The 10,371-nt window shown below is 44.2% G+C and overlaps 1 protein-coding gene across 1 annotated transcript; it reads right to left on the bottom strand.

Moving 5' to 3' along the window:
- Positions 1–403: 403 nt before the first annotated feature.
- On the bottom strand, positions 404–838 carry LOC105533235 (40S ribosomal protein SA-like). Its single transcript, XM_011971621.1, has one exon. The coding sequence runs from the start codon at positions 786–788 to the stop codon at positions 489–491; it is 300 nt and encodes a 99-aa protein (XP_011827011.1). The 5' UTR covers positions 789–838; the 3' UTR covers positions 404–488.
- Positions 839–10,371: the final 9,533 nt, after the last annotated feature.

Here is a 10,371-nt window from a genome sequence, read left to right as displayed (position 1 = left end):
GACATTGAATAAAATTTCAAAATTTAAAAATAAAATGAATATATCCTAAATGAAAATAATAAAATTAAACCACTTTTTAAAAAATCTTCATTATTATTGAAATAAAACCAGCAAAATGTTATTTGTTTATATATATATGTATATATATATACACACATATATATATATTCTTTTTCTCCCACTTTATACTTTGGATCTGTAATGATTAAAAACTCAATTTTTCTAACCTTACAAGTCTGTGCTTTATTATATCCACAGTTTTGAGTATGATTAATTGACAGTCTCAAAAAGAGTATCTGTTTTAGGAAGGCTTAATTTTCCTTTTGTCTGTGCTTTTATTTATTTATTTATTTATTTATTTTAGAAACTGATGTTTATTTTCTATCAACTATTTTTCCATGTTGCTTAAGAGCCCGTGTAAGAACAGCTTAAGACCATTCAGTGATTACTCCTAGCCATTCAGTGGCCTGAGCAGTGGCAGCTGTAGATCAGTCTTCCGTGGCAGGCCGAGCACTCCAGTCTTCAGTAGGGAACTGCTGAATAGGCACAGAGGGCACCTGCACACCTTCAGACCAGTCTGCAACCTCAGGCTGAGTAGCAGTGAACTCAGGAGCTGGAGCAGTCCATTCACCCTGAAATTCCTCCTTGGTCACTGCCTTTTCAGCAGTAGCCTGCTCTTCTTTTTCAATCTCTTCAGGATCTCTGTAGAAGTAGAGATCAGGCATGACCTCCCACGGGTGCTCATGGGAAATGGTGCCACGCATGTGCAGAACTTCCCGAGCCAGCATCCACTACATCAAACCCACTGAGTGAGCTACCTTGTTGTTGCATGGGATGGCAATGTGCTTTTAAACAACCAGTTTGAAAGCAAGTATTGTGTTTACACTGAAGGCTGCAACAAAGTGAACCACTTTAGCATTTCTTTTTTTTTCTTTTTTTTTTTTTTTTCAGCTTGGTCTTCTAACGCTTTAGCCACCCTCGGCATGTGAGATAACCAACTCTTTCTCTATCATTGTACAAGGGGCAACAACTACCGGTTGCAAGCCACCAAAAACATGGTGTGATTAGTGTGCTATCATTAATTTCACGGATTCTCTGACTTGTTCCTCCTTGACATAGGGGCTTTTTATTTCAGGCTGGCTTCTCTTATGGTAGCTTAATGTATGCAGCAATGGCAGTTCTGATTTCTGTTTAATATTCCATCAACAGCAAGAGAAAGAAAATTCCTGTGAATCCAAATTCCCAGCAACACTCCTGAAAGTCAGTATCATTGAATCAATCAATATTGGTGCTCCGTAGGATGAAATGATCTGTTTTTTGTTTGTTTGTTTGTTTACAAAATATGCTATGAATTTGACTTTACTTGGATCTCCAAAAGATGTTGGAAACTATTGATTGGTGTCCTCTATAGCAATTGATTGGTATCCAATATAGTCATCATTTTTACATGTTACCTGTGAAAACTCCAAAGCTTAGTTACTGCCTCTGTGAGGTTATAAAATGAGTACTGATATTCAAACCAATTAAAGTTAAGATAATTTTAAGAAGCCATTGTTGAAAAAAAATGTGAACTTGAAGGAAAGTTTTAAAATGCATAAGTTAAATTTCTATTTTAACATTATCAGGAATAGTTTTGCTTTTCTATTAAGCTTTTCCATATTTATCTCATTTTGTCATGCCTATAGTTCAAAAACGATTTCTGTTGATTAGTTTTGGGGGAAATTTGGAAGAAAATCCTCTTGTCAGCTAAAACCTAGGACAAGTCTTCTTCCAGATAGAAAGTACTAATAAGTTTTAACCATTTATTTTCCTAAAGCAAGTTACTCAAACCAAATTACTGAACTCTTTCTTTGTCTACATACCTGCTATAAAGAATAAATAAAGTAAAACCTTGGCTTTAGATCTCTTCAATCATCTCACTCTCCAACTTCTAAAACATATTCAGGGATTATCAGTAATGTTCTATATCCATTCAAAATGTATGCCTTTGGAAATATCAAAGACATTATCCCCTTCAGTCCTATTTGCTTAAACAGTGCCTCCAGGATGCCTACCAAAGTCTTCCTTTAGACCTGGCAGGCACTTTCTCAAAGTTGATTGCCACCACTTCTACTTCCACATCATAGGATCATGTGGACTGCTCATGTCTCTCACCTTTAAGTAGAGAGCTCAGGTACCGTGGAAAATAATTTGGTTGTTGTACCTCAGAGCTGTAATGAAGTGGCTGACTCCACTTTGAGGTGTTTGACTGCTCACAGTTTTCAAGCACATTTCCTCTTCTCCTTGTGCCTTACATCTGGGTAAGTGGATGAGAAAGTCCAGGTTCTCTCTCCTTTTGCACTGGCAAGAAGTTCAAATCATGCAATTTCAGGCCCTTGTAGGAACCCTCATTCCAGCTTTGCCTTTTAAATACATTAAAACTCCAAATCACTTTTTAACTGGATCTCTCAAGTCCTTTTCACACCTCTTTGGGAAGCCAGCTCTGCATCCCATGTAAGTCTCATTATGAGAGCCTTTTATAACCTTTTTGTGCACCTGTAGCATCATCAGTGTCAATATCCAAACAAAATTTTGGAGAAGCAGTCATGTAAAGAGCTGGTGACCAGATGCTATGGCTCATTCCTGCAATCCTAGCAAACTAGGAAAATGAGGTGGGATGATTACTTGAGTTTAGGAGTTAGAAGTTGCAGTAAATTATGATTGCACCACCGCAGTCAAGCCTGGGCAACAGAGTGAGATTTTGTCTCAAAAATTGAAAAATAAAAAGCTAGGATGTGTGAAACTGTTTGACTATCTCTGATTTTTTTTTTTTTTTTTTTTTTTTTTTTTTTCTTGCAGGGGATAGGGAAGCACACTGAGTTTTGAATACCTTCCAATGGAGCACCATAAAACTCACAATATTTTTGGAGCTCTATAGCATGTTCTCTCTGAACCAAATATTAAATGCTACATTATGTTAAAAGAAAAAAACTTTAGACAAATTAAATTTAAAATAATTTAGCAAATGTAAAATTCTCCCCAGGACCTGAAAGCTTACGGAGATGAATAACTCCTCCCTTCTCAGGCCCAGCTCCAAGGAGCAAGGCCACTTGCATCAGCAGCCTGCGTCAGCAAGATAGAAGAAGCAGGAAGAGAGGCAGCCCAAGACACCTACCCTGGCCAGAAGACAGGTACCCCTGAAGATCGAGAAAGAGGCCATCTATGTACAATGTAGCAGTTATGGCAGACCAGGACACTTCCTGTTTACAGGAGACTATAAAACCTTTGCCCGGTCCTCACTTGGGGCTGACTCCATTTTAGGCCTCAGCCTGCCTGCACCCAGGCTCTCATTGAAACAGCATGTTGCTCCACACTACCTTGTGTTGCCTGTTGGCGCATCCTTGGGGTTCAAACTAATACAAGAGCCTTACATCTGGCGCCAAAACCTGGGAGAGACTCAGGTTTGTGTCCCTCATGGACCCACCCCTCCACCCCAGAGAGCAGGCCACAGGAGCTGGATAAAGTAAGCTCCTCAGCCTCCAGTCGCCATTCCGTGCATGCATGTTGGTCACTGACCTTGCCTACTGGTAAGTTTCCCCAGGAGCCTGGTTAACAGCGAAAATTCTGCATGGCCTCTCTTGGTTTCTCCAGTCCGAAAACCTAACGTTGGTCCAAGAAGGCTCCGGCGTGTGCCAGGCACTCGCTGATCCATTTGTTCTTATTCTCTAAGCCATTTGATCCTGTTCCGGGAACAAAAAAGGCAGCGGTGATGACTGCACCTTTTATCATCTCCCTCCGGCCATCCACCAGGGTCTCCTTTTCCCTATTATTCCGAGCCTACCCTCTGTTACGGGAAACTCCTAATCCTTCATTCCAAAAAACAGGCCTCTAGACTGCCTCATAAAAAACCTGCAAACCTTAGGCTTCAGGCAAATTATCCACCCTAAGCTCCTTGTCTTTTTTTTTTTGCAATTCAGTCTGGACACAATACAAATTGGATAATGGGTCCAAATGGCCTGCAAATGGAAGAACATTTGACTTTACAATTTTAACTCATTTAAGATATTATTGCCCAAGACTGGAGAAATGGAGATAAATTCCTTCTGTCCATGCCTTTTCACACTCAGATCACAACCCGACCTCTGCAGATCTCACCTGTTCAAATTCTTCTCATCCATTCTCGCTGCCCTGATCGCCTTTCTCCTCCAGACCCTCCCTCCTTTTCCTTGTTAGATCCAGCAGACTGCTGTCCACCCCTCCCAGCACCTACCTCTCCCTCTCAACCATCTTCTTTAACCTCCTAAGCCTCCTCTTTATCTTGTCAGCCACCATCTTCCCAGACGCCATCTTCTCAGCCGCCACCTGCCCAGCCACCAGTTTCCCACCTACCATCTTCTCAGCTGCCATCTTCCCAGTCAGCTGTATACACTTCTTTTCCTACACTGTCCACTCCTCAGGACAATTCTAGTATTCCCAGTACCTATTCTCCTCCCTCACCACCCTCTCCTGAGGCTTGTAAACCCATCCTGCCACCTTATGCCCCTATCTATCCTCCATTGCCTGTTAACCCCACTTCCTCCTTCAAACCCACAGCAGGAACCACTTCCAGGTTTTTCCTTCTCTCCTACCCATACTCACTCAGGAGCCATCTTTGGCCCATGCCCCACCCTTACTTCAGCACCAGTGCTAGAATGCCTCCTTTGGGAAGTGGCAGGAGCTGAAGGTATTGTTAGCGTTCATGTTCCCTTGTCCCTCACTGATCTCCCTCAAATTAGCAAAAGACTCGGTTCATTTCCAGAAGACCCTACCTCTTAAATTAGGGAGTTTCAATACCTTACCAAGCTGTATGAACTACCCTGACATGACTTCTACATAATCCTCTCTTCCACCCTCACTACAGAAGACTGAGACCGTATGAACCCTAGCTCAGGCACATGCTGATACCATTCATCACCAGGCTCCTGCCCAGCTTACTGGCACAGAGGCAGTCCCCAAATAGGACCCCCATTGGGATTATCAAGATGGGGCCTCTGGAGGCCACCATCGAGACCACATGATTGTGTGTCTCCTTGCAGGACTCAAAAAGAGTACCCATAAATTGGTAAACTATGAAAAACTTTCAGAAATCACCCAAGGTCCTGTTGAAAACCCAGCCCTTTTCCTCTCTCATTTAACTGAAGTCATGAGAAAGTATACCAACCTAGACCCAGCCAGCCTAGAAGGAACCACCACCTTAAACCTTTGGTTCATCTCCCAATCCACCCCCGATATTCGGCACAAGTTTCAGAAGCTTGACAATGGTCCTCAAACCCCACAATGAGACCTTCTTAATTTAGCCTTCAAAATCTTTAACAATCTTAATGAGGAAATAAAAGGCAAAAAGAGGCAGAGTTTCAAATACTTGCCTCCACCATCAGAGGCCCTGCAGGTCCACAGGGCCACAGCTCCACATGGAAGCCTCCTAACAATCCATCTCCACCTGGCACCTACTTCAAGTGTGGCAGTGAAGGCCCCTGCTCCAGACAATGCTCAAACCCAAGTAAGCCCACCAGGCTGTGCCCTTTCTGTGGAAGACCCCAATGGAAGTGGGACTGTGAGCAGCCCCCACAAGGACCGCCCGCATCCCTTCCCAAGTCAGCCAAAACCTGCCACTCGGATCTCATTGGCCTTGCTGCTGAAGGCTAACGGTGCCCTGGAATGGATGCCCCGGCAACTATCATCACTTCATCCAAGCCAAGGGTAACCCTGATGGTGGGAGATAGGCCAGTATGTTTTTTCATTAATACCAGGCCAACCTACTCTGCTTTACCTAATTTTTCAGGACCAAGTCTCTGTTGTGGGAATTGATGGACAAGTCTCCAAGCCCCAAGTCCCCCTCTAGTTTTCTGCTCCCTTCACACCTTTTCCTTCACTCACTCTTTCTTAATCCTGCCCTCATGTCCAACTCCACTCCTAGGCAGAGACATCCTTCCAAAACTCCATGCTATTCTCCACTTCCACATTCCCCATGGTACCCAACACATCAACCCAGACTCCTCCGGGGCTTCTAACTTTCTTCTACCCCTCCAACTTCCCACCTTAAAACTTGCAACTTTTCCTTATCCCCCATCCGTAGTTATGCCCGCTGTTTAGGATACTTCCACACCTTCAGTTGCAGAACACCACACCCCCATCCACATTACCCTTAAAGAGCCCATCCAGTTCCTATCACAGAAGCAGTGTCCCATCCCCCAAGCAGCTCTCATAGGCCTAAAGCCTATCATTTCTCGCCGCTTCACCAGTCACCTACTCCGCCCAACAAACTCCCCTTTTTAACACACCAGTTCTACCTGCTAAAAAGCCAGATGGAACTTATCGCTTAGTTCAGGACCTCAGACACATTAACCAAGCTTCCAGTAAGTCCTAACCCATATACTTTACTTTCCACAGTTCCCTCCAATACCACCCATTTTTCTGTTACAAACTTAAAGAATACTTTTTTCACAATTCCTTTACACCCTAATTCCTGAAAACTCTTTGCTTTAAGTAGGAAAACCCCAACACCCACCTTTCACGTCAGCTCACCTCGTACATACTACCTCAAGGTTTCAGAGACAGCACCCACCTTTTTGGACAGGCCTTTGCTCTGTACTTTATCCCTAAAACCGTCCACTCTTTTTCAATGTGTTAATGATTTCCTGTGTAGCCCTTCTCAAAGAGACTGCAACACCCATACTATCTCTCTCTTTTAAACTTCTTGGCAAAATGGGGGTATTGGGTCTCCCCGAAGAAAGCACAAATATGCAGCGACCACCTCAGTCACCTATCTAGGTCTAGCCCTTACCCCGTGAATACGAGGGCTCACAGCTGACCGCATATCCCTCCACCAGTCCCTCTTGCCTCCACAGACTAAGCAAGAAATTCTCTCTTTTCTAGGACTAGTGGGATATTTTAGGCTCTGGGTTCCCTCCTTCACTTTACTTGCCAACCTGTTACACAAGCTGCTAAATGCTCTCTCTATGAGCCTTTAAAACCTGCACAGCCTGTTACCCAAACTTTCTGTCCACTCCAAAAGGCTCTCATCTCAGCCCCCATCCTCACTCTCCCAGACCTCACCAAAACTTTCTCCCTCTATACCAACAAACAGCATGGAGTTTCACTAGGTCCTCTAACCCAGTCTGAGGGGCCCACCCTTCAGGTTATCACCTACCTCTCTGAACAACTTTAAACCACAGTTCTCAGATGGCCTGCCTGCCTCCAAATCACTATGCTAACCAGCTCCCATCTAAACTCAGCCATGCTCTTACCTGAAGCTACAACCACCCAAGACCCTACATACTTCTGTGTGAACACTGTCCAAATCTTTCTTATACATTTTCCAAACCTAACAGACCAATCCCTTCCAGATGTCTCCTTTACTTCGTTTGTAGATGGCAGCTCCTTCCTACATCAAGGATGCTGGAATGCTGGTTGTGCTATAGTGTCACCCCCACACACACGCTATTGAAGCCAATCAGCTCCCCCTAGGCCCATCTTCCAAAAAGCTGAACTCATTGCTCTCACTCGAGCTGCCAGACAACAAATTAACGTATATTCAGATTCTCCTTATTCATTCCATATAGTACACTCACATTCATCTATCTGGAAAAAGCAAAGTTTCCTAACTACAAAAAAAAAAAAAAAAATAACTTCCTGTCATAAATGGCTCCTTCATCAGAAAGCTCCTTCAAGCTGCCAGACTGCTACAGAAAGTTTCCATCATTCATTGCAGGGGCCACCAAACCCCAGACATTCCTGTATCAGCTAGAAATGCACTAGCAGATCAGGTAGCCAAACAAGTAGCCCTACAACCTGTGCAAAGCCAGTTTCTGTCCCTGCAGTCGTTCTCATGTCTTTACTCCTCGGAATAAAAGGAGGACTTCCGAGCCCAAAACCTTCAAAAGCAAGGACAACGGTATGTCAAGAAAGGGTGCTTCATTCTTCCTCACTCTCAAGGCCTTCCACATCTCCAAAGCCTCCACAACTCTTTACATGTTGGTCAAAAACCTCTCTTGCAACTTCTCCGCCCTATTCCACTTGTCCTCACCTTTCCAGCCATCTTTGAGAAATCAGCCAGTCCTGCTCTATCTGCCACTCAGTGTTAAACTCCAGCACTTCCTCCGGCTGCCACCTTTTCCTACCCACCAAGCCCAGGCCCAGGTACCTGGGGAAGATTGGCAAGTAGACTTCACTCACATGCCTCCCGATAAATGGGTCTGCTATCTTCTAGTCTTTGTCTGTGCTTTCTCCGGGTAGGTAGAAGCATTCCCAACAACTTTAGAAGGTGCAAATATCGTCACATAAACTCTCATCATGCATGTAATTCCCTGTTTCTGACTCCCAGTGTCCATCCAGTCCCATAATGGACCCGCGTTCATCAGTCAAATTACTCAAGGTGTCTCTACATCCTTAAGAATAAAGTAGGTTCTCCACACACCCTACAGGCCTCAATCTTCAGGCAAACTTGAAAAAAGGAACTCTGTCCTTAAAGCCCAACTTACCAAGCTGGCTCTAGAAACCCACCAGTTGTGGAGATAAAATCTCCCTTTCACCCTCATGACACTCCATGCAACACCAAAGGCATCATGTTTTTATAGTCCTTTTGAAATCAAGTATGGCCAAACTTTTGTCTTGGGGCCTCCACACTTACCAGACTCTGAGCCACTCAGGAATTACCTCCCCTCCTTAATCCAGACACAATTTTTCATTCATGAAGTAGGAGATGAGGCCATGCCCATCCCTGTTGACACTTCCTTGTCCTCTCAACATAACTGTCTTGTAGGCACAGACGCGTTTATCTGCCCGACCCTCACCCAAAAGCTACAACCAAAGAGGACAGGCCCCTACACTGTGATACTCAGCACGCCAACTACAGTGAGAGTCCAACGACCCCCCAACTGGGTCCATCACACCAGGGTCAAGCTCATCCCCAGCTACGCCTTCCTCCAAAACACTAGCAGTGGGCAACACACTCGGAGTCCCTGTATATAATAACCTAAGCAAAGAAAAATGGTCCTTAAACATAGGAGGAAGTCAAAGATGGCAAGGGGATGAATGGCCTCTGGAAGAGATTCTTGAATAGAATGATCCTGCCACTTTGGCTGAGGGTGATTCATGGAGTTATTGCACTCCTACATATATGCTAAATAGAATAATTAGACTACAGGCTATTCTAGAGATAATCACTAACCAAACCACCTCAGCTGTGGAAATGCTTGCAAAATAACAAAACCAAATGCGTACAGCAATTTATCAAAACAGGCTAGCACTAGACTACTTATTAGCAGAAGAGGGTGGAATCTGTGGTAAGTTTAATGGCTCTAATTGCTGTCTTAATGTTAGACAATAATGAAAAAGTGGTTCTGGAAATCACTTCAAACATCAGAAAAGTAGCCCACTTACCAGTCCAAACCTGGAAGGGATGGGACCCAAGAAACCTTCTAGGAGGGTGGTTCTCCAATTTAGGAGGATTTAAAATGCTTGTAGGGACAGTAATCTTGATCAATGGTCTCCTCCTGTTTCTCCCCTCTGTTATTCCACTGATAATAAAAGCCATCACCACTCTTGTTGAACCTACACTTAATCAGCAGGCAGTCCAGATGATGCTCCTGCTACAACAACACAACGGATACAAACCTGTCTCTCAAGAATACACCAAAAGTTAAGCTTTTCTTTTTCCAAGATGCCCATGCCACCCCAGTGTCACCCATGAAGTAGTTATTGAGAAAGTCGTCCCTTTTCCCTTTTTCTATAACCAAATAGACAGGAATGTAAGATTCTCCCTGGGATCTGGAAGCTTAAGGAGAAGAATAACTCCTCCTTTCTCAGGCCCAGTCCCAAGGTGCAAGGCCACTTGCAGCGTGCGTCGGCAGCGTGCGTCGGCAGCGTGCGTCAGCAAGATAGAAGAAGCGGGAAGAGAGTCAGTCAGAAGACACCACCCTGGCCGGAAGACAGGTACCCCTGAAGATCAAGAAGACAGGTACCCCTGAAGCCCATCTCGTTACAATGTAGCAGTTACATCAGACTAGGACACTTGTTGTTTGCAGGAGACTATAAACCCTTTCCCCATCCTCACTTGGAGATGACGCCATGTTAGGCCTCAGCCCGCCTGCACCCAGGCACTCATCAAAACAGCATGTTGCTCCACACCACCTCGTGTTGTCTGTTGGCATGCTCTTTGGGTTCTAACCGATGCGAGAATACTACAGCAAAGAACTACTCATGAATCAGACAACCCTCAGAACCAGAAGAGGTTCATAGAGCTCTGTTTTGCAGTGGGCAGACATTTGTGGAGAGAAAATGGAAGTGAGTTACAGAAACAATTTGATTGATTACAGCTTGGGGTTTGCCTTATTTGAACATTGTATGATCAGT

The sequence above is a fragment of the Mandrillus leucophaeus genome, unplaced genomic scaffold, assembly GCF_000951045.1.
Source record: "Mandrillus leucophaeus isolate KB7577 unplaced genomic scaffold, Mleu.le_1.0 Scaffold1230, whole genome shotgun sequence".
Taxonomy (NCBI): domain Eukaryota; kingdom Metazoa; phylum Chordata; class Mammalia; order Primates; family Cercopithecidae; genus Mandrillus; species Mandrillus leucophaeus.
The sequence above is the reverse complement of the archived record's forward strand: the minus strand, read 5'-3'. Positions and strand labels throughout refer to the sequence as shown.

Coding starts and splice junctions, on each gene's coding strand:
- LOC105533235 (XM_011971621.1), bottom strand. CDS start 788: ATGCTGGCTCGGGAAGTTCTGCACATGCGTGGCACCATTTCCCATGAG.